The following is a 24,868-nucleotide window of genomic DNA, read 5'->3' on the forward strand; positions in this document are numbered from 1 at the left end:
CTCTCTGCTCATCGCTGTCCTTCCTTTAGCATCTCTGTCCTTCCTTTAGCAATAAGCTGGCTGATGTCACAGCAGAAATGGACAGCAGCCTAGGAAACAATTTCAGTTCCTAAGCTAAACAATTCCAATCCTAACACTGCTTTTATCTAATTGAAAATAATTTAAAAGGAATTTCAGGGCACGCTGTAAGCATCAGTAAATCCAAAACACACTACAGGGAGAACTATGCGTCTTTATTAGGTGTCTCTATACTTCACAAGAAAAACCTGGGTAATATTAAAAAGTACTTCAGACATATCGGTCAAAATAAAGAGTTTGCTCTATTTTTATTTACAAAGCTTGTGTCTTGTAATACACAGTTATGCTATTATAATGTATGAAAGGGGACATTTTAAATAGTTTAGAAAGGAAATATCTGCCGTTCCCTTATGTCAACAACAACAGAACTCTTCCTTCAGGGGTTTTAAAGGTCACATTACGCTGTTGAACTGGCGGTCAGACGTCTCACACACACAGAACGGTACAGTACCCCAGCTGTCAGACGAGTGATGTGGGGACAAAATGACACCGGCTGTCAATCTCCTCCAACCGGCATGGTGCCCCACATGATGCAGGATGAGTTGAGGAAGGAAGGAAGTTCTGCGTAGACAAAGAATTTAACCAGTTGATGTTTTACATGCGTTCTTTTCCATTCATACAGTACATTATTGGATAATTGATTGTGCCAACAATCAATTGACCAGCCACTTGTCGTGGATCAGTCGTGGCCACGACTTCAGGTTTGTGTTGAGCACTAAAACTGAAAGCAGAAACTTCCCGCAATGCTACAAGACTACAGTAACACAGGTGTTGTGGTACTTGGGCTAATGATGGGGACAAGCCTCGGAAGCAAATAATACTAGAAGTGACAATTCATGCTGGATCATTACACATATCGATGGAATATCTGGCGTAGAAATCCATTTCTACGGTCTAAAGTGACCGTAACAGGATTAAAACTACGGTTACGGAAATAATCAACATGCAATATAGTTCAATGACCTTAGTCAATGATGGTCTAACCAAAGCCAATGCTTAAATGTGTGTGGGCTGGCCCAACAGTGGAAGAGTCCTGGAAAGGTGTGCGCGTGCGTGATGAGCAGTCATACCTCCGGTCACGCAGGGATCAGAACAGCCCTGCGTCTTTCAGGTTGATTTTGATGACGTCTGTGACGGTGTTGAACGCCTGGTTGACATCCTCGGTGTCCACGGCGCAGGTCACGTGAGTGTAGATGGGTCTCTCTTCCTGCTTCAGGTTTAGAGACTCAAACTGGGCCTTCACGTAGCTGCTGGCGTCTTCGTACGTATTTGGCCCTGGAGGGTCGAAGGTTATTGGGTTGTTTTTTATCTAGAGAGCAATTTTAAAAAGGTTTGTGTATTTTACTTTAGCCCTGTGGATAGGTAAGGTGTCTTAAGTAGTTGTTAGCATATATATGTGGCCGTGCAACAGGTGTAAGGCTTTATTTGTCAAGGATTAATTAAGAAACGTTGGCCTCTGAAACTCACCGTCGTAGTCTGGGAAACAGACGTTGAGGTGCACCTGCTTGATCTTCTCTTTGAAGACGTCTTTCTTGTTGAGGAAAAGCACGTGGGTGGTCGCCTCGAAGAACCTGTGGTTGCAGATACTGTTGAAAAGATGGAGAGACTCGTGCAAGCGATTCTGAAAGGGAAGAGAGGAGGAAGAGTGGAAAAGACAAAAAGGGAGTAATCTTCGTCAGTATGGTGTGGTTGAAGTGAACGTTATTCTCACGCTTAACTGTAGACAATCCGGTTTCGTTTGAATGTGTGTTTGGGTAAATGTGTCACCCACCATTTCCTCGTCCTCCAGCAGCACCAGGTCGTACGCGCTGAGGGCACAACAGAAGAAGATGCAATGGACGCCCTCGAAACAGTGGATCCACTTCTTCCTCTCTTCTCTCCTCCCGCTCATGTCAAACATCCTGGAGGCACAAACATCCCGGAGGCACAGCACTCATGTCAAACATCCTGGAGACCCAACACCTAGTCAATAAATCTGTCAGTCCACCACTTATTCACAGCTGTCACGTCTAGAAAATCCCCAACAGCAAGCAATGCAAATGTGGAAGCGTAGCGGCTGGGCCAACACCCCTGCACCCCGTGGTGAAGGCCTGCTAGGGAACGTGACCATCCTGTCAGGTGACTAGGGAGGTGTCCCCTGGACAGACCTGAATCGGACGTCCTTGCAGATGAACCTCTCCTCGTGGACACCTCCTGTCTCCACCCTGCACCGAAGGATGTCATGGTTGTTGGGAATGAAGTCGGGCTGGGTGAGGCGTTCCAGGTCACTGAGAAAGCTGCGACAGAGAGGTTTATGAGTACAGATCAATATATTTACCAGGCTCTGATCACCGTGTACCTGACACCCAGGTTTGCTCTCGTGACGACGCAATCCCGGGCGCTCACTCATAATATGCCTCACACCTCCTTCCAGATATTGCACGGGGCGCCACGGAAGCGCTTCGCTTACGGCATAGTGAGGGCCCACTGTTTTTCGACACAAAAACTTTGGACCAGTGCTTCCTTGTCTATGAAAAATGCCTGGCGCATCCATCTGAAACTTTCATAGTTCTTCGGGAAACAATACTGAACATTGTGTGCTAAAACACTAGTGAATAGTGTCTAGCTATTCAGTCATGAGGGCAGATTGAGACTCACTAGTAACAGGAGTCCAGGAGATGGTAAGCCTCCGCTGCCCTCTCATAGCTCTCCTGGATGCCAGTGTCCTTCCATAGCTTCTTGATGCACTCAACCAGCTCAGGAGGCATAGTCCCATCCTCAATGGAGTTGGAAATGTTCTCCAGCTTCTTGCCCTCTTCCTGAACATAGAAAACAACATCCATCAGTAACAGTATAGTCAGTAACGGTGTAATTCTGTGTTACAGACCTGGTCAGAAACAGTATAGTTCAGTGTAACAGGCCCGGTCAGAAACAGTATTGTTCAGTGTAACAGGCCTGGTCAGTAACAGTATAGTTCAGTGTAACAGGCCCGGTCAGAAACAGTATTGTTCAGTGTAACAGGCCTGGTCAGAAACAGTATAGTTCAGTGTAACAGGCCTGGTCAGTAACAGTGTAGTTTGGTGTTACAGGTCCGGTAAGTAACAGTGTAGTTTGGTGTAACAACGTAACCATACACACTGACCTAACCTGCGGACAAAACCTGCAGTACCCACCTCTGCTTCTGGTGATCCATACTTGATTTCCAGGCTACCCATGCCTCTGACAATGGCCAGAACCGACTGCAGGATGTTACTGTAGATCACTGCCCTGGATGTAACTTTCTCCTCCTTACTGAACCCTCCCAGGTGGAGGATTCTGTGGAGCAGTAAATCAAGACACAAGATGACGGGCAAAGAATGAAAACGCAGAAGGTGAAAGTGGTGGGGGTTGGTGCGTCGCTGCTGCCTGAACGTCAAAACTGCCACCAAGTGGTGTATTTGTGACACTGCAACTTACTGAAGAAATCCTGGATGTGCATTTCAATTTGAACTTACTTCATTTGTTTTACAATGGTGCTTTTCCCAGACTCCTCAGCACCTGGAAGAAAACAAAAATACAATTAGTTACATTTTAAAAGGTCTAAGTCTCCTGGGACAAAATTACTGCTGGTGGTAAAATGACAAATTAAATGTCTTGATTTCATTGCATATTTTAGAGGACTCGTGAAGACGTAACAGTGCAGGAAGCTGACCGTACAAGACCAGTCTGGTAGTAGTTGTAGGGTTTTATACAGTAACAAGACCAGTCTGGTAGTAGTTGTAGGGTTTTATACAGTAACAAGACCAGTCTGGTAGTAGTTGTAGGGTTTTATACAGTAACAAGACCAGTCTGGTAGTAGTTGTAGGGTTTTATACAGTAACAAGACCAGTCTGGTAGTAGTTGTAGGGTTTTATACAGTAACAAGACCAGTCTGGTAGTAGTTGTAGGGTTTTATACAGTAACAAGACCAGTCTGGTAGTAGTTGTAGGGTTTTATACAGTAACAAGACCAGTCTGGTAGTAGTTGTAGGGTTTTATACAGTAACAAGACCAGTCTGGTAGTAGTTGTAGGGTTTTATACAGTAACAAGACCAGTCTGGTAGTAGTTGTAGGGTTTTATACAGTAACAAGACCAGTCTGGTAGTAGTTGTAGGGTTTTATACAGTAACAAGACCAGTCTGGTAGTAGTTGTAGGGTTTTATACAGTAACAAGACCAGTCTGGTAGTAGTTGTAGGTTTTATACAGTACCAAGACCAGTCTGGTAGTAGTTGTAGGGTTTTATACAGTAACAAGACCAGTCTGGTAGTAGTTGTAGGGTTTTATACAATACCAAGACCAGTCTGGTAGTAGTTCCCTATCTGAATTAATTAAACAAGCTAGCTATTTAATAATGTTGAGATATTTGTTGTTCATGAGCAACAGGTCAGCTTAGTTCAACTTGGTTTGGTTCTATTTGACTTGGTTCTATTTGGCTTGGTTCCGTTTGGCTTGGTTCTATTTGGCTTGGTTCTGTTTGGCTTGGTTCTATTTGGCTTGGTTCTGTTTGATTCAACAGAGGGAAAAGGAAATGCCAAGTGTCAGTCAGTGATATGCTGGTTATCTAAGGTTGCATAACTGCACTTCAACCTGTTCGAAGCCTGCTGGGGTTTAGAGAATTTAGATCTTACACCAGGAGTTCAGGAAATGGAACTGGGCTGTTCAAAAAATAACGTGTGAAACTCACAGGTCCATGTCTGGGTTTTCACATCACAGAAACATACTGCGAAGGTTAAAGCCCGGATTACAGCAGGTTTAAGCGTTATGACCTTTAAAGGTCATTTCCAACACAGCCAACATCTGCAGCATTTTCTGGGAATGGTAATCTAGGGGAACTGGGAATGGTAATCTAGGGGAACTGGGAATGGTAATCTAGGGGAACTGGGAATGGTAATCTAGGGGAACTGGGAATGGTAATCTAGGGGAACTGGGAATGGTAATCTAGGGGAACTGGGAATGGTAATCCGTGTGAACGTTGTCTAAGCCTCAAGGCCAGTAAACCACTTTCGGATTGAATCCAGGCCTAAGTGCTGTTAAAGTAGATGGAATGGTCCACCATTCTGGTCTGGTTCTGGAGTTTGGACTAAACCAGTTAGTGTAACTGGCTTGGCCTCCCTTCAGCAGGGAGCCATGATCCATTTGGACCTAAATGAATGATTTATTTTTAAGTGTAACTGAGGATCCAATACCTCCAAAATTCTGGAAATGCCCAAAATTCAGATGAATAATTGCAATTAATCAGTCATGCGTGAGGACACTGATCTCTGCATTTTAGTTTGTATTCATATTTTACTTTTAACTGTCAATGTTCAAGACATTCATGTTCTATTCACATGCATAAACATTTTCCATTGTGATTTAAATGGGACCTTGAGAGAGTATTGTGTAATTTTAATTAGAACGCGAGATTTGTACATGTTAAAGATTTCATGCCATACACCATCATACAAATTAAAAACAAATATATAATAAACCGTTGGCCAGGATGCGTGAAATGGGTGCTGCACTACACAAACAAAGGCACCCAGAGAAGCCAGTTTTCCAAACAAGTCTGGAGTGCGTCTTTAAATGGGCAGTTTGTTTCTCTGCCACACCGAGATCATGTCTTTCGGAGGGTGTTTGGTGTTAAAGGTTTTCGGATATGGTCCCTTTGCTTCTGATTGGCTTCATGCAAAACCTATCTGTCACCAATGGGCAATGTCACATCTAATGGAGGATCTCAACATTGTAGCAACTACTAGAGTCTAATAACTAGACTAAGGAGGAAAGGTCCTGAACGGTGCTGCCAGAGCAGGAGTCCGAATCACTGTCAGATACATTCACACCAACGGGTTCCGGTCACCTACCCAGCATCAGGACTTTCACAGCCTGCGTCTCGGCCAGGTGCTTCCTCAGCTCTTTAGAGTCCATTCCTTCCTCTCCCTCCATCTCCAGGTCCTCAGGATCGTCCATCGACATCTTTGCGGTCTGTTGTCCGGTTAGCTACCCAGAAACGGTGTTGGCGGCCGCTGAACAATGCGATCCCCAGGTGAAGGGAAAATGGGATTGACTGTTCAAGGAGGCAGAGTTCAAGGAGTGTTACCTACCGCTGCAGATTCAGATGCTAAATATCACCTGTAGTCGCCAGGGTTTAAAGCCCTAATCTCCTGTCTTTGGACATGGAACCACCATGGGACAAATCCTATTAAGACGGCTAATCAGGCTTGCGATGAAGACGACACAAAACACGCCCAGTTTGGCTCTTCTGGGGTTGGTTGAGAATTTGGTTTGAAAGGATGGAGATTCTCTAACCGTTGATACATTGGAGCCAGAACAACTAGAGGTTTCTGTTAGGGACTTCATCGTTTCTGCCTTAGATTGTAGATGAGCATAACTTAATGCCTCTTGAGCTTGGTGATTGTGGTTTCACGCCATTGTTTCATACACATACACTGTCCCTTTAAAACAGGGTAAACTAATGTAATCTAATGGGTGGTCAGTCCCTTGGATCTGTAGTTGCATTTATGATTGTAAGAGTCATTAATATTCTCCAGAACCATATGTCAGCAGTCGTTTAAACTGCACATTGCAACTTTATTAGATCTTTTTTGTTTTGTAAATGTAACCCCTATTACCCGAATAATTCCACATCTCCCAGAGCATGTAAATAATTATGTTATTAGGCTTGACATAGGGGACAAGCTTAAAGAATTTCGGATCATCACATTTTTATTTTGGGTTGTTCATAATGTTCAGGGCTAGCATAGTAAAGAGGAGGATGAAGAACGGTGGTCTGAGGTGTAGCGGAAGATGAAGAACGGCGTAAGGTGTAGCGAAGGATGAAGAAGAATCCTGCTGTAGCAGAAAGGGAGTTGGGCTAATTTTTTTTATAGGTTAATCCTGATCTTAGACATGATTTTCTCTGACAAACACGCTAAGTGACCGCTAGCTAGTTTACTCCAGAGCCAAATCCAAAAGAGGCTAACATAGTGAGCTAATCATGGCCTCCCTGAAGTCATCAAGCCAATCCAGTTAAGTAATCAGTGATGTGGGTGGCTGGACCACACCAGGTCACAAACACACAGGCCTCTCTCACACACCACTGCCACCACCACTACTGATCTTTTGACAAGATTACACCCTCAGACTCACAGAACCACCCACAGGAAAATTCCTAATGTGGACCTATGACCAACTGGCCATCTAGGTGGCTGTACTTTGCAAAATAGGGGAACAACTGGGCTCACACTGCTCTGCCATGGAATGCTTTGCTCTGTGAACGGTTTCATTTGAAGCGTTGCCCTTTTACAGACCCTCAGAGACAACTCCCAATGTTCTGTGCCTTTTTAAAAGTCCCTCTTAATGCCATGAGGCCATCATATTAAGTTTGGAAATGTATCCAATTACCACCGTGAGTCACTTTGGACAAGAGGGTGAGATGTTTCCTATCTTGCTGTGTATTAGCCCTCCGCTACCTGTCTGCCTGGTGCCAGGGTAAAGATGAGTATGGAAGAGTTTAAGAGGTGAAGAAGTGTATTACAACTTATACTCTTATGTTCACCCGGCACAGCCAGAAGAGGACGGGTCACCCTTTCCCAGCCCTGGTCCCTCTCTAGGTTTCTTCCTAAATTTCAGCCCCTCTTAGGGAGTTTTTCCTAGCCACTGTGCTTCAACATTGTTGTTTGCTTGCTCCTTGGGGTTTCAGGCCAGGTGTTTTGTAAAAGCACTTTGTGACAACTGCTGATGTAAAAAGGCTTTATGAATACATTTGATTGATTGATTGTATGGCTCTTTCCCAGATGGAGATCAAGCAATGTAAGGCCCTTGCATGGAATAGTCCTCCTTTATTCCTGCACCCAAATACACAGAAATAGTTCCCCACAGGGGCCAATCCTATTGCCCCCGGGACCTTTCTAGATCCTTTAGTTTGAGTGACTATTTGTAGAGCTATTGTCTCGTGTGACTGACTGGTATTTGAGCCTGCACTGTGTGTCCATTCGCTGTAGTCCTGCCTTGACCCAAGGCCTGGGCTTTTAAGGTAGGTGTCAGATTCTGACTGGTCCCGAGGAAATTCAAACCTAACTAAAGCTGCACATTGGTCCACAGAAAACCTCCGTGCAGCACAAAATGGCTTCCAAATCACAGCATGTTTTGAAGGAGTGTGCCAACCAAGTCTGATATCCGCTTGGAGAACAACTGTTTGAGTGGTACGATCCTGTTGCAAATGTAAACATAAAATGTCATCTACATATTATATAAATGTTATTTCAGTTGAACTGACCTCTCAATAACTCTTGTTACTGTGAATAGGGTGTTTCTCTCTCTCTCGACTGCATTGCAGTCTAACCCATCTCTGTAATTCCATCGTGTCAATTCAAAGTCAATAAATCTGAAATACATAATCTTCCCTCTGTGAACTGACACTATGGCACCATGAAGGAAGACGGTGATTTGAGCTTCAACAGATGGTGGCCAGTAGTCTGAGTGGGTAGTCTAGATAAGTCTTATCCTTTTATTTATACCTATATGAGCTTACTCATCCTTGGACAAGCTGGGGTATTGCTGTTTTGGATCCTAGAGACCTAAACCGGAACTCTAACCAGCGACTGTTCTGATTTTATTCTTTACTCAAAATGTTTGCGCAGTAATATCTTGAAACAGACAAATACTTTGGGATATCAGAAGCTACACATTTAACCACTCCATACACTGCCCCAGTACCCTCCCACATTTAACCACTCCATACGCTGGCTCAGTCCCCTCCCATATTTAACCACTCCATATGCTGCCTCAGGCCCCTCCCATTTCCCTCCAATATTTAACCACAACATATGCTGCCTCAGTCCCCTCCCACATTTAACCACTCCATACGCTGGCTCAGTCCCCTCCCTGTCCCCTACCACATTTAACCACTCCATATGCTACCTCAGTCCCCTCCCACATTTAACCACTCCATACGCTACCTCAGTCCCCTCCCACATTTAACCACTCCATACGCTGCCTCAGTCCCCTCCCACATTTAACGACTCCATACACTGCCCCAGTCCCCTCCCACATTTAACCACTCCATACCCTGCCTCAGTCCCCTCCCACATTTAACCACTCCATATGCTGCCTCAGTCCCCTCCCATTCCCCTCCCACATTTAACCACTCCATACGCTGCCTCAGTCCCCTCCCACATTTAACGACTCCATACGCTGCCTCAGTCCCCTCCCACATTTAACCACTCCATATGCTGTCTCAGTCCCCTCCCACATTTAAGCACTCCATACGCTGCCTCAGTCCCCTCCCACATTTAACCACTCCATACGCTGCCTCAGGCCCCTCTCAGTCCCCTCCCACATTTAATGACTCCACACGCTGCCTCAGTCCCCTCCCAGGGGAGCAGTGGGTCAGCCTACAGGGGAGCAGTGGGTCAGCCTACAGGGGAGCAGTGGGTCAGCCTACAGGGGAGCAGTGGGTCAGCCTACAGGGGAGCAGTGGGTCAGCCTACAGGGGAGCAGTGGGTCAGCCTACAGGGGAGCAGTGGGTCAGCCTACAGGGGAGCAGTGGGTCAGCCTACAGGGGAGCAGTGGGTCAGCCTACAGGGGAGCAGTGGGTCAGCCTACAGGGGAGCAGTGGGGGAACTGGCATTGTGGCGTGTTCCTCCAAGCTGAATGTTGACGTCAGGAAGCAGAGTAGGAAATGCCCCCCTCAGCCAACTCCGTGCAGTTTAGCTGCGCTGTTTCGGCCAGGAGTTTGATTCCGTACCGCAGCATACCGTTCGGTGCCTGGTCTGCGTTAGAGGGTGGTGCAAACTGGCTCAGCACCACCCGCCCGGCGTTGGATGGGTTGATGTCGGACGCTGCAACCAAAACCACACTCAAGCGACTCCGAGTAGCAATTCAGGCCGTTGCCCTCAAGGGGCGCTGTCCTCCGGATTAGCAATTCCAGGTTGGGCAAGTGGTGCGATGTGACAAAACGGCTTGGCCGGTGCGATATGACAAAACGGCTTGGCCGGTGCGATGTGACAAAACGGCTTGGCCGGTGCGATGTGACAAAACGGCTTGGCCGGTGCGATGTGACAAAACGGCTTGGCCGGTGCGATGTGACAAAACGGCTTGGCCGGTGCGATGTGACAAAACGGCTTGGCCGGTGCGATGTGACAAAACGGCTTGGCCGGTGCGATGTGACAAAACGGCTTGGCCGGTGCGATGTGACAAAACGGCTTGGCCGGTGCGATGTGACAAAACGGCTTGCGAGATGTGCATAAGAGGTTGCGACTCCATCTTTGCCTCTTCACAATCTGTCGGGATTCCCTGTGATGATGCATAACATTTCCATTTGAATAATTTAGCAGATGTTCTCATACCGAGCGACTTAGGACAAACATTTTAAAATATCTAGGTGAAACAAGCATGCAGTTGTAGTAAGTGCATTTTACCCAGTGAATAAATTATGAGGAAAAGTCAGTGCCGGAGGAAGGACTAGAGACAAAAACCATATCAGATCTAAGTTCACAAAGGCATGTACATCATTATGTACCAGCCAGTGTGTTTGCCATCTTGGTAGGTGATATTTTGCATTATTCAATTGGATAAGTTGGCAACGTTTAGGCTGTGTCGTAACTCCTCCATGTCCTTCTTCAGGGAAGTTGCGAAAGAGACCCCCAGTGTCACGTATTGTGGGACAGTACGGTTGTCTAAACTGTGTGTTGTTTGGTTCTGCAAACATTATCTTTCGCTCAATCAAATAGAGAGATAATGGCACAGATGGATCAGTGGCGTTGTTAGGCTTGGGCGTCCGGGGCTATAGCCACGGATCTTTTATGAATAACCCCGGATCGCAAATTGACCAAAAATAATAATAATGTAAAAATTGCCCCTGATCTATTCATCTATAATTCCAATTGCGCATTATGACAATGTAGACGTGTGGGCCGCTAGCGTGTACATCGACATTTTCCGCATGTACATTCAAAACCCTGTACTTTCTGTCTTGGGCGGGGCGAGAGGGTGGGCTAAGCCCTGAATGTATTGTGATCCTAGCGACGACCTCTGAGATGGATTATAATTTTGGGGGCTGAAATAGCAGTCGGCTGGAATCAAAGCCATGCTTCAGTGGTATATGTGTACTGGAAGCCGGGGTTTGGAGTGCTGGAACACCTTAAGACTGACACTGACATGTCTGTTAATACGAGTTCTGCACGTGCAGTTACCAGAGGAACCGTGGCTTTGTTTGGCTCTTTGCTGCAAGTACCTCTGAGTCAAACATATCCAATCTGTTGTTCATTGCAACAATATTAGTAGTTTGTCTCAAATATAGCATGAAGCTGGTACCACTTTATATAATATTTCTTGCGATTTTCAAAAAATGTGATACCTTTGTATTCAACTCGTGACTTACACAAACGTGTGTGTTTGTATTCAGTGTGTGGGTCAAATGTTTGACTCCACCCACAGAGCCCCGCCCCGAACTACGCTCATATCTGACCGCGCTTAGTCGAGACAAGGCCAGAGTCCAAAATGCCTAGTCCTCAATGCCTAGTCCTCTGTCCTTCTCTATGGAGGTAATAGGCTTGTATGAATGGCTAGTTTATTCCAGACCTTGCTAAAAGGGCTGGATCGTGAGTAAGTGTTTAAGTCAATAGGAGAGACAGATATAGAGCAACACACGGTGATGACACACGGTATTACTTATGGTAATCTCCGAGATACGCAAGCAACTAAGTACGCCTCTCACAAGTTGTTTTGAATACCGCGCTTATCGTTAAGTTTGGCAGTTACGGCTTTAAGGACAAACCGGAAATCGGTATTGGAGGTACATTTTATAGTTGGCCTAGCCCTAGGTAAATAGAAATTTAAAAAAAAATAGTCTACGATTGTTGTATTTGTGACACCAACTGAACCTAATATAGCCTACATCCCAACATATTGATCACGCCACTGTTATATAGAATGTGTCACTTATTTTACTTATAAAAGTTTAAATGTGGGCAAAAAATATTATTATTAGGCTACGCATTAAAAAAATAAAGTTTTAAAACAGACTTAAAACTGCCAGTACTGAAATGCATTTAAAGTACATTTGCAGTATGCATATGACATGCAATTTGATTGTGTTTTTATCCATTTTATAAATGTATTTTGATGCGTGACATGTCTACATTCCTTTAGAATAGCTTACATGTTGAGTTCTAGCGAAATTTGAAAAATGTAGAATGTAAACTGTAATTAAACATTGGCATGATCTAGTTTATAGACGCTTTTTAAATGAACATTTAAAAATTAACCTACTGGATAGGAATTGAACAGCAGCTCGTAGGTTAACAACACTTTTTACAATACTTTGTGACGGTAATATATTATGTATTATCTCCTGGTATGTCATTTCTATATCTGTACAGTATTATTTACAACTCACAGATGCTGTCTTCCTGTCATCCGGTTTTAAATCAAAATAAAATAATCCTGCAGCAACATGAAGTGGAAATCGTTTGCTGGATTATTAGTAATGGACATTGTGTATAGGGGTTGTTAAAATCTTTGCCTGAGGACAAATCAAGTCAGGCATTTTACATTTTAGCCATTTTAGTCCTGAATAAACAGGATGATCGCTGTGCCATACGCTGACGGTAAAATTAAACGAACGAACAGACTTGGAGAGCTTCGATCCTTGAAACTATTAAAGGAATTAAATAACAAAAATAGCACAGTACTCCAACTAATTTTCGCGTAATGTTTTATATTGCAACCCACATCACATGTATTTTCATTTTATCATATCAATAAGGTTTCTTATTTTGTTGTTGGGCCAAGGGATGTACCAAGAACAGCTCTAAACCTTGGCATATATTTTCCATACATACCCCCGCAGGCCTTATGACTGAATTAGATGTTTTAATGAGACCTCTGTTTTTGGACCGAGTCTACTCCATCCCTATCTGAACACGACCGTAAGGTCATGTTGCTGCTCCTTGCCACCACCACCAGAGGGAGCGACGAACGTACCTTAACCACAAAGTGAGAGTATTACTATGTAGGTACTGTAAACCAGGCATTCTCATAGTCAAAACAATTCACTGACAGGGCTCTTCTCCCATACACTATGATGCTTATTAATATATCTCACTGTGGTTCATGTTATTGTACTGAAGCTACGTTCATTGACAGATGTTCTCTTCTGGCATGAAACTCGGCGGCCGATGAAAGAGGGACAACAGGTTAGTGGGTCGTGATCGGCATTGGAACACAGGTAATCCTTTGACTGAAACCTACATTTCAAATGGCGTTGAAAGAGGGCAGTCGATGGAAGCATCAAACAAAGACCTTGTGGACTTGAACGCTGAATGTAAACGGACAGAGCCCGGCTCTAGGGAGGGTACAAAGTGGCAGATTATGTGCTCCCACTGCCCTTTTCCTGATGTCCTCCGAGATCTCCTTTCCTGTTGACATGGTGTGTTTTTCATTCGCATGTATGGGGAACATCAAACTGACCAGGTTTCTTGTCCTGCCCAAACTCTTTCCTACACATCCCTCCTCAGATTAGTCCGTTTGTCCCCCTGTTTTTTGCCCACCTGACTCTACTCATCTCTATTCGGGACTTGCCTGAAATTAGAGAGACTTTGGGTCCGTACAGACCTATAGTTCATACACACGCTTACATTTTCTATACTGTCTACCTATTTACTTAGAATGTCACAATTGGGTTCATCAGAACTCTTATCCAGACGCCACTCTATTCCCCATGTGGAGCCCGGTGTTCTTCCGTCAGGACTAGTCCACTACGTAGCGAGTGGTGCACCGATTGGGCCAAACTGTGTTGCAGGTGTGCCTGCAGGTTCATCCGCATTCATCATTCTAGCTGCCCCACTTCCCCGGATTCTGTAGATTGTATCCCACGATGCACTTGGCAGTTATTTTTCTGTGGAGCCGCGAGGCCAGCGGTGTTCAGAATGCCTTTGTTATGTAAAAACAGTGTCAGCCGGGCCCACGCTGTTTGGTGAGAGGAAGGATACTCCCGAATAACAACCTATTGCCTGTGTATTGTAATAGGGCTCTGGTCAAAAGTAACATATAGGGATTAGGGTGCAATTTAGGACTAATTCGAGAGCTTTTGTTGCTGTAACGTATGTGCTGTCATCTGCATTCCTGGCCCGGCCGCTTAACCACCACACAAATGTACGCTGTGGATGCCTTTGACCCTGTTTGCAATTATATAATGACCCAATGTAGTGTTATCGCTGCAGATTTATATTCTGTTTATGTACTTTTTATTTTATTCATCTAGTCAGTGTTACTTTGTGGAAACCCTTGAGAGTTAGAGCATAGCCTCCTTTGATACCTAGATTTTCCAGGCGAGTGTTGTGTCAACCCCGGATGTTTGAGATGTGTTCAGGTCGTTGACTGTGTTTGACCTCAGGTTCATCAGTGTAGTTTTAATGGCCCCGCCCCTCTGAATTCAAAAGGTTTTTCATCCCATGATGCATCCCGTGACGAACCTGTCCCTCCCAATTCAGTTCAAATTACTACATTGGCATGACATCACAATGTCCATATTGCCCATATCTTCACGTTCTTTCTCTCTCTGTACTTCCCTTCACTCATCTTTCTTTCCGTCCCCTTTCTTCTTATTCCCAGTTTCTCCTCTCTCATTCGTTATCGCTCCTGATCATCCCGTCTTCTTCAGGTGTATCAGGCTAAACGACCTTTGATAAATGACCTTTGATAAATGAACTGCCATTGTTGCTGTTGTTACCGTTTTACTATCAGCCGGGGTCCTGTCCCCTGATTGGCTCTTCTTCTCTCCACATGATTGGGGTTGTGGTTGCCAGGGCAACAGGATGGAGCAGGCTGGAGCGGTGTCTAATGTTGACTAGATCTGTGACGCCTCCAGTACCACCGTCAACACTGAACCCAGGGATGGAAGATGATCACACACTCACGCACGCACACACACACACACACACACACACACACGGCACAGTGAGAGATGGGAGTAATGTGGGAGGAGTCAGACTTACTGCAGCACAAGGGCTGAGCTCATCAACAGCAGTCCACGTTGAAACTGGAACAGATTCTCTATCAACCTCCCCCACGTACACACTCACACACATACACACTCACACACATACACGCTCACACACAGAAACACACACCGCAGAATCCAAACAACCCACTGCTCACTTTATCTGTCTCTCTCTCTCCTCTCTCCCTCGTGGCTCCCTGACGCTCCCTTTGCAGTCCGCTTTGACTCCTGCCTGCGCGGGTTTAGTGTTCTCCTCCTCAGGTCCTGACAGAACCCGCCGAGGGAAGATGTCCTCGAACCCGCCCCCTGGGGTCGGATCTGGTCCTGGGGCCAAACCAAAGCCCTTGTCCCCCTTCAGGAAGAGGGGTAGCCTGCAGTACTCAGCCAGCCCCGGTGAGTGGAGGATTATTATCTATCAATCTGTCAGTTATTCAGTCTACCTGTCTTTTTATTTATCTACATTGATCTATCTACATTATCTCCATGTACAGTAGTTGTCCATATCTGTCTTTCTATCACCTCTGTTTATCTGCATCTATCTACGTTTAAATTTTTATATATATATATATATATTTATTTTTATTTTTAATATATATATAAATAAAAACCTGTCTTTCTGTCTTGCTATCATCTATATCTGTCTTTGTGTTTGATGCAGACATATGGTGTTGTCTCTAAATTACACAATTCCCCCAGAGTCATTCATTACGGGATCCATTTAGTGTTCACCTCTTCACCTTCAGTCCATGTGTGAAGGATAGTGATTGTGATACATGAATGCATAGAGAGTCTGTGAGCAGTGATCCTGGAGTCCTTAGCAGACCTGTTGAGTGAGAGGGAAAAGATTTTCTAGAGTTGTGTGCTGAAATAAAATGCCCTATTTGGGTTTCTGGTGCTCAGTGAATTTTGGTATTCCATTTTTCTTTGTAAAGAAAAAATGTTCTGGGGTTTTTTTTGTGCTAATGTTAGCCAAAATCTCTATATGTTTTACACCATTCCAGCAGAGCCAGAGCTGGACTCCCTTTGTGGGGGAGTCCAAAATGTTGTTCCTTTAACACCACATCACATATTCTCTGATCCTTTTATCCTCATAACTGAATGAGAGGATTAAAGCCGTCAAGTACTGTGCCTGGCACGGCAATCAGAGCAGAATCGTCTCCACCGCGGGGACAGAACGGGGGATCTATCTGGTAGGTTAGAGAATTTAGAACCATTGGAACCGAATTAGAACCTTTAGAACACAACGGTGGAACGGAACCTAATGTGTTCCGTGGCAAGACTCAGTCCCACTGTATATTCAAGCTTTAAGTACAAAGAGTATGTGGTCTGTGTCTGTTATGTGACACAACGTTCAGGTCTCTGGACACAGCTGTTGCTATTATAAACCACTTCCCGTATTCATACAATTAGTTTACATACATGTTGTGTCCCTCGCGGCATCCTGTGGAGAGGGCTTCGGGAGTATGGGGTCCTGGGTCCTTTGCTAAGGGCTGTCGGGTCCGCATTGCCGGCAGTAAGTCAGACTTGTTCCCAGTGCATGTTGGACTCCGGCAGGGCTGCCCTTGGTCGCCGGTTCTGTTCGTAATTTTTATGGACAGAATATCTAGGCGCAGCCAGGGGCCGGAGGGTGTCAGGTTTGGGGACCACACGATTTCGTCTCTGCTCTTTGCGGATGATGTTGTCGTGTTGGCCCCTTCAAACCAGGAACTTCAGCATGCACTGGGACGGTTTGCAGCCGAGTGTGAAGCGGTGAGGATGAGAATCAGTACCTCCAAATCCGAGGCCATGGTCCTCAGTCGGAAAAGGGTGGCTTGCCCACTTCAGGTTGGTGGAGAGTGCCTGCCTCAAGTGGAGGAGTTTAAGTATCTAGGGGTCCTGTTCACGAGTGAGGGAAGGAAGGAACGGGAGATTGACAGACGGATCGGTGCAGCTTCTTCAGTAATGCGGTCGATGTATCGGTCTGTCGTGGTGAAGAAAGAGCTGAGCCGCAAGGTGAAGCTTTCGATTTACCAGTCAATCTACGTTCCTACTCTCACCTATGATCATGAGCTTTGGGTCATCACCGAAAGGACAAGATCCCGGATACAGGCAGCCGAAATGAGCTTTCTCCGCAGGGTGGCTGGGCGATCCCTTAGAGAGAGGGTGAAAAGCTCGGTCACCCGGGAGGAGCTCAGAGTAGAGCCGCTGCTCCTCCACATCGAGAGGGGTCAGCTGAGGTGGCTTGGGCATCTGTTTCGGATGCCTCCGGAACGCCTTCCTGGGAAAGTGTTCCGGGCCCGTCCCACCGGGAGGAGACCCCGGGGAAGACCTAGGACACGCTGGAAGGACTATGTCTCCCGGCTGGCCTGGGAACGCCTCGGTGTCCCCTCGGAAGAGCTGGAGGAAGTGTCTAGGGAGAGGGAAGTCTGGGCATCTCTGCTTAGACTGCTGCCCCCGCGACCCGGCCCCGGATAAGCGGAAGAAAATGCTGATGATGATGACATTTTGTATACATTTTTATGCTTTGTTTGATGGAGAATGTGGGGAAATAGCTTAGGTTTTCCTTTGCTGAAACTTTGGGCTGTATTCAAACCCAAGATGCATCAGTATAGGAGAAAGCAGATAACGCTTAGACACCAGATTTTTTTTTTTCCTCAATCGTGCAGTGTTGGTGACCCCCTGCATGCCCACTTCCTACTCACTTCCTGCATGCCCACTTCCTACTCACTTCCTGCATGCCCACTTCCTACTCACTTCCTACTCACTTCCTGCATGCCCACTTCCTACTCACTTCCTGCATGCCCACTTCCTACTCACTTCCTGCATGCCCACTTCCTACTCACTTCCTGCATGCCCACTTCCAACTCACTTCCTGCATGCCCACTTCCAACTCACTTCCTGCATGCCCACTTCCTACTCACTTCCTGCATGCCCACTTCCTACTCACTTCCTGCATGCCCACTTCCTACTCAATTCCTGCATGCCCACTTCCAACTCACTTCCTGCATGCCCACTTCCAACTCACTTCCTGCATGCCCACTTCCAACTCACTTCCTCCATGCCAACTTCCTACTCAGTCGCTGCATGCCCACTTCCTACTCAATCCCTGTATACCAACTTCCTACTCTCTTTCTGCATACCCAATTCCATCCCACATCCTGCATGTCACTTCCTGTCAACTTCCTGCATGCCCACATCCTTCCCATTTCCTGCATTCCCACTTCCTGCACTGTTATTGGCTAACCCTAGACACCTTTAAGAATGAAAAGTTATTTATGATATACTGGAACCGGCAAACTTGGCAGCTTAGGTTACTTGTTTTGCCCATACTAGCACTCAGTGCATCATCAAGCCAGGGCTTTAAGTCTTTTTTTTTTTTTACATTAAATACATTACATTAATTGACAGGGAGAACATATTCATAGCTGCTTAATTAAAAAATATATATTACCAGTTTGTACATTTTGTAAAATTGTGTTCAAAACACTGTTGGAAGATACCTGGAGTCAGGAATTACAAAGCAAGAAATCTGGAATTCTTTACCAAGAACTGAAAAAAAGGAGTTCGGGAAAGTTAAAAGATTTCTAACCACCCTAATTATTCAAACTCCCAGCCCAACAAATAAAGTGTCAGATACCACATTGTTCTTTTTATTATTAATTATGTAATCTGTTTACATAAAATGCCATTTAATAAACAGAGCGATTATTTATATGCAGAAATATCCTGTAGATCCACTTCACATGATGATTCATTCATGCCCAGAAATTCATGCCCTCTATCGGTGTCACCTTTCACACAGAGCCATTCGTATTATTTAGGAAAACAAACTGAAACACAGAAACTAGACAGTCTCGGATCATAAATGTACTTAACAGACCCTCCAAATCTGCCATGAAAATGTCCAATGTAGGGCCCTATTTCTGACCCAGGGTTCACCTCCTGGGGAGTAGGATGTCATTTGGGACATACTAAAAGGTTCTGGGGAGGAAGATGTCATTTGGGACATACTAAAAGGTTCTCTGGTTATCTTCAGCGATGTCTCAGAGCTGCTCACACGTAATCACATGGCAGGACATGTTCAGTCGACTGAGTGACACAAACCCACACAAACACACACAGACAGACAGACAGACACAAACACACACAGACAGACAGAGAGACACAGACAGAGACACACAGACAGACCACAGACAGAGACAGACAGACATAGACACAGACACACACAGACAGACCACAGACACAGAGACACAGATACCGATACAAACACACAGACACACACAAACACACACAGACAGAGACAGACAGACACAGACAGACCAGAGACAGACACACACAGATACACAGACACAGACAGACACACAGACACAAACACACACAGCCCTTCTCACCCTCCATGGATTCCCAGTCCTTATCTGTCACGTCTGTGATGGAACATTTCATATTTCATATTGCAGTTCGTCTCTTTTGCTGAACTCCACCAGCCAGGGTCCAGATCAAATTAGCCTGAGAGCGGGTAGAGCAGATAGAGCAGGTAGAGCGCTTTTCTGGAAGGAGACTTTCCCATCGATGGCAGAACGGAGATGCTGTTTGTCTGATACCTCGGGGTCTGAATTAGACGGCTCTGTGATCTGGTGCAGTACATACAGCCAGATAGACAGACTACACGCTGTTATAATGCAGAACTGACCGAGACACTACAGAGGATGACACCCAGAGTATGGCTCTTATTCATCTGCCATTACCCAGCGAGTAAATCCCTTCATTGTTTTACATAATCTAGGGGAGAAAGCACTCATCATTATTTAACATTATCTCAAGAGCAAACATGCTTCATTATCTACCAATATCTAAAGAGGACACTTCCTGCATTATCTAAAAACAAAACATCCTTTGCCATCTAACATTATGTAAAGAGAAAACATCCCTTATCTACCATTATCCAAAGAGCAAACATCTTTTAATTACCTATTTTTATCTGAAGAGCAAACGTCCTTCATTATCTGTAATTATGTAAAGAGCAAACATCTTTCATTATCTACCATTATCTGTGGAGATAACATCCTTCATTATCTATTATTAACTAAAGAGCAAACGTCCACCTACTTTGTGTCTGATTCTGGAAGACATTTTTTATTAGAAAATGTTTGTCTATGTAGTCTGGAAATGGCCTTTAAATGAAGTGACTAAGCTGGATTGAACTGTACGACCTGTGGTAGATTGTGTGAAACGGAGAATGACTCATAACAGCTTCATCTGAGGAACATTTTGCTTGGCGTTTATCACCTCACCCACACATTGATTAGTATGTGTCCTGGTGGTGAGAAATCAGATAAGTATAGAAACAGAGAATTGACAGATGATTTGTGATGTGCGGACGGCAGCCGACCACCATAGAGAGAGAGGCGGAAATGGAGCGAAGAGGGCAAACGTTAGTTTAGGTTAAACACAACTAAATGGGGGAGATTCACCTTTCACCAGATTCAAATGTCACAGTCCTTCTAGTTCCCTCTCTGAACAGAACCATCTGGATGCCCTGACATGAAATGTCTCTGCATTTTAGCTGTAATGACGCTGACTAATCTGAAAGCCGGGCCTCCATTGTGGTTGACCGCCACCTTTACCGTGTATTATTGAAAAGGTTTAAAATGGAGGCCCTCCCAACACCCTGTTGAACTACACCTCATTGTCATTGAGATGGTGACTACAACGAGAGAGTTGTATGGGTGGCTGTGCCTTAGATTAGGTTTGCCAAGTAACTATTGATCATCTTTTTTGAAAACTCCCACCATTGAATTCAAGTGCAGTAAGACAGAATATCGTGACAATTGTTGATTGATGATGAATGCTAAGAAATCACCTTTGGTTAAACACACTGAATGTGTGTTCGCGGATTTCCCAGTAATTATAAAGTATGGATCAATAACTAGAGATCAATAAGTATGGATCAATAACTAGGGTTCAATAAGTATGGATCAATAACTAGGGATTAATAACTAGGGATCATTAAGAATCAATAACTGTTGTGGATGTTTTTGTATATGGTTTACTGACAGTCTTTTTGGATGGATGTTTTTGTATGTGGTGTACTGACAGTCATTTTGGATAGATGCTTTTGTATGTGGTGTCCTGACAGTCATTTTGGATAGATGCTTTTGTATGTGGTGTCCTGACAGTCATTTTGGATGGATGTTTTTGTATGTGGTGTCCTGACAGTCATTTTGGATAGATGTTTTTGTATGTGGTGTCCTGACAGTCATTTTGGATAGATGTTTTTGTATGTGGTGTCCTGACATTCATTTTGGATGGATGTTTTTGTATTTTGGATGGATGTTTTTGTATGTGGTGTCCTGACAGTCATTTTGGATGGATGTTATTGTATGTGGTGTCCTTACAGTCATTTTGGATGGATGTTTTTGTATGTGGTGTACTGACAGCCATTTTGGATGGATGTTTTTGTATGTGGTGTCCTGACAGTCATTTTGGATTCTGTACAGTCAGTCACTTCAACCATCCTAGTTAACACAGGACATCCAAAGGAACCCCTTGGGACCAGCACACTAATTCCTGACATTAGAAGTGAGAAATAACGTATTCAATTGTCTCTCCACGTAGATGCAGTAATTGACTATGAGTGTAACTGTACTTATTTCCTCCAAACGCAGTGTTTACCACTCACCAATCCCCTCTACTCATTCATTCTCTCTGTTTCCCTCTTTCATTTTCTCTCTCTCATTCTCTCCGTTTCTCTCTTTCATTTTCTCTCTCTCACTCTCTCTGTGTCTCTCACCGTCCATCTATCTCGGTCTCTCCATAGATTACCTGTGTTAATTAATTACATATGATTAGCGTGGACTTCTGCCCGCATGCACAATATCTTGATCTGCTACCATAGTATCAGCTGATAGAGGCCTGGTAGAGATAATAACTATCACAAGGGCTGTTTAGTTCCTCTACTCTGTCGGGGGCCTCATGTCCTGACAGCCAGGGAACCTGCTGAATTCCACTGGGGGAGAAGGAGACTGTTGAAAACCAAGGCACAGTAGGAAAATATGAACATTAGCTCACATGTTCTGTTAACTGTTTTTGATTGGCTTTGATTGGTTGATTCGGGTTGATTGTTGATCCTGTGATTGGGTATGGATGGCGCTGGGTAAGCGTTTGTAAATGAGATGTTTTTTGCTGTTTTGGTGATTTGTTCTTGTCTTATTGACCCTGAAATAGGACGCTTCACAGTGCCATATTGTCTTGGTCTTTCTATTTATTCTAAGGTTATCCAGAAATTCTAATTAGGCAAATTCTGATTCCTACTGCCTGGTTTTATAGAATTTCTGAACTCTAGTTGGACTGCAGATGGTTAATCTGTAATACTGCCTTGTAGCCACTAGAGGGAGTGTGATGGAAGCCAGTGGGCCGTGTCGGTAACATGGACGTGTTAACAGTGTGGGTGGGTGGGCTGGAAGAAAAAAAGCAGTTAGTATCAACCTGAACAGGATCATGAAGAGACATACATGATCATTAAGAGAGCATATTTATAACAGGTCCTACAATACTGTGCCATAATGGCGCATACATTGTGTAGAAAAATCTTACCAAATAATTCTCCGACCATGCGCTACCTCAGCCAGCCTACTCAGAGATCCATTGTCAGATTTTCAACGAGTGAGAGAGTGCATGACCTAGTGATCTGATGGACCTTGGCTTTTAGAGGGATATCAGGATGAAGCCTTTTAAATTCAGCAGGTAAATTATTTTGTCACCAAGTGGGAAGCCTATTGTGAGTCCTGCGCCCACGTGTCTGTCGGGCTCTGGTCTGGCCAGTGGGACAGCAGGGAGCCTGGTGGTGGACGTGTTGGACGGGTGACAGCGAGGTTGCTGGTTCGAATCCCTGAGCTGACAAGGTCAACATCAGTCTTGGTGTCCTTGTGGCACTTAACCCTAAACGCTCATTAACATGTGTTCAGTGGGTTGGGTGCCGTTTGGGATTCTTCCATAGAACCAGACACCGACAGGACCTGCTTCAGGTGGTTTAAGGAGTTTCTGGCGTCTGACAGCGCTGTCATTGTGACTGAATCAGCCGCCTCTTTCAGGGGAATTAACATGATTTCACACCACAACCGTTTGTCTGTTATGTACATTTAGAGTAACATATGTAGGACTTTGATTTGAGTAAATAAACCTGAAGCACAAGCAAACATGAATGAATGTGGATTGTAATTAATTGATTTGTCTAGATATTATTTATATTTTTTTGTGTAAATCACCTATGAAATGTTAAACCTCGTATAGCCTAGAAGCTTACAGAAAAGTCATGCAACAAACAACATAATCAAATTAATATACAGTTGTGCATAAATACATCATTTTCATGCAACCTCACACCAATGTTTTTGTTCCTGCCGAAGTTCAAAACATATATGTACTGATAGAGAAAGAATAGAACTTCCAGGACCACTCAGATACATGACAGTGGCCATTGTCTGGGAACTATTGTTCTCCTGACCTTGTCAAACCTGTTGATTGACACACTGATAACACTAACCAGCTGTTCTAAAAACGTAATGTTGTAATCCGGTCACATGAGGAACCCTCAGAGCTCTGTCAGTAGAACTGTCAATTTTCTCTCAGGGCTCTCAGTCAACACACTCAGTCACTAATCACTTATACTTCAACACCAGTCTGATTCCTCAAAATTACCCTAGAAGACTAGTTATTGATCCAAGAAACCATCAAAGTGGTTTCCGACTTGCGGTCAAATTAAACATCCACCTGGAATTTGCCATAATGTTGTTGTTTTCTTCTCAGATATTCTTTCCGATACAGATCAGATCATTCTGGGTTTATGTGGTCTGATTACATGTTGGCATTTGGACCTCTGGGTTTAGATCAAAGACTACATCCGTGCATGTTCTGGAGGATCACAGCTGGGCCAGCGCTCGTCTTTGGATGAAAAGGGTGCTGCCTCCGCAGCCTTTAATCAATGCACTGCTTTTCAATGTCTCTCTTGTCGTTGTTTTTAGGTAACTGTATGGTTGAGGGGGACACAGACATGAGTGTGTGTGAGAGAATTAAGATCATAGGCCAATCGTAAGCATGTCTGAAGTGTCAAGGCATGTTTGACCATTTCTGGTATGTTGAGAAATATTAAAAATGTTTGTTTCTTCCATTCCCATTAGCATTTTGGTTTTCCCATTAGCAAGTAAAATTAATAACCAAGTTACCGTCGTTGTTGTTTAGGCGAAGCTAGGCCTGGATTTAAATATAATACTTTGCAAAATGATAATACATTTAGAATAATGTTTTATTGGGTATTTGGTAAATGTGTTTTCCCATTTAAAACGATAATTTCTATCCATGTCTCAAACCATGTCCCTGAGACAGCAGATTTTACCTTCCCTCACGCAGGCATGCGCGCACACAGACACTCACACACGCAGCGTTTTCCCTAACCTTCCCCTGAGCAAAACACGGGCTAAAGAAATAGAGAGGGGTGTTGTGGGAGAAACAGATCCAGGCTCCATTTAAACACCCCTAGTGGTGCAGACCAACCCCCCACCCTATGTCACCGCGTGGTGCAGTCCAGATCGATGTCACAGGCATTTAAATGACAAGGAAGAGGAAGCTAGAGCAGCCAGCTGAACCAAACCAGACAGACAGAAACACACAGGAGAGAGAGGATGGATCCTCACAACCAGCTCTGTGTACGTATCACAGGACGTGTGTGTGTGTGTGTGTGTGTGTGTTAATGTTTTGACTGTGCATGTAGAACTGTAATCTCTCCCCCCAACATCTTTTTCCTCTACCGCTCCTTTCTCATCCCTCTCTCTTCAC

The 24,868-nt window shown here is 44.6% G+C and overlaps 2 protein-coding genes across 4 annotated transcripts in view; one reads left to right on the plus strand and one right to left on the minus strand.

Moving 5' to 3' along the window:
* Positions 1–212: 212 nt before the first annotated feature.
* gnat2 (guanine nucleotide binding protein (G protein), alpha transducing activity polypeptide 2) lies at positions 213–6,216 on the minus strand. Its single transcript, XM_010875049.5, has 9 exons — positions 5,919–6,216; positions 3,552–3,594; positions 3,231–3,372; positions 2,716–2,876; positions 2,226–2,354; positions 1,850–1,979; positions 1,546–1,699; positions 1,149–1,353; positions 213–639 (listed from the first exon to the last, which is right to left on the minus strand). The coding sequence occupies exons 1-8, from the start codon at positions 6,028–6,030 to the stop codon at positions 1,166–1,168; spliced, it is 1,059 nt and encodes a 352-aa protein (XP_010873351.2). The 5' UTR covers positions 6,031–6,216; the 3' UTR covers positions 213–639; positions 1,149–1,165.
* A 5,445-nt stretch (positions 6,217–11,661) lies between these two features.
* The window catches only part of ampd2b (adenosine monophosphate deaminase 2b), a 28,577-nt gene continuing 15,370 nt past the window's right edge, over positions 11,662–24,868 (plus strand). The window contains exons 1-3 of one of the 3 annotated variants that reach the window (XM_029123869.2): positions 11,662–11,851; positions 12,908–13,069; positions 13,204–15,451. In XM_029123869.2, the coding sequence (XP_028979702.2) occupies positions 14,842–15,451 (610 nt within the window). In that variant the 5' untranslated portion in view covers positions 11,662–11,851; positions 12,908–13,069; positions 13,204–14,841. Of the gene's footprint in view, positions 11,852–12,907; positions 13,070–13,203; positions 15,452–24,626; positions 24,739–24,868 lie in introns of those variants that run through there. The other 2 variants (XM_034296162.1, XM_029123870.2) reach the window with 2 other exon arrangements.

Source organism: Esox lucius, chromosome 12, assembly GCF_011004845.1.
Source record: "Esox lucius isolate fEsoLuc1 chromosome 12, fEsoLuc1.pri, whole genome shotgun sequence".
Classification (NCBI taxonomy): Eukaryota; Metazoa; Chordata; class Actinopteri; order Esociformes; family Esocidae; genus Esox; species Esox lucius.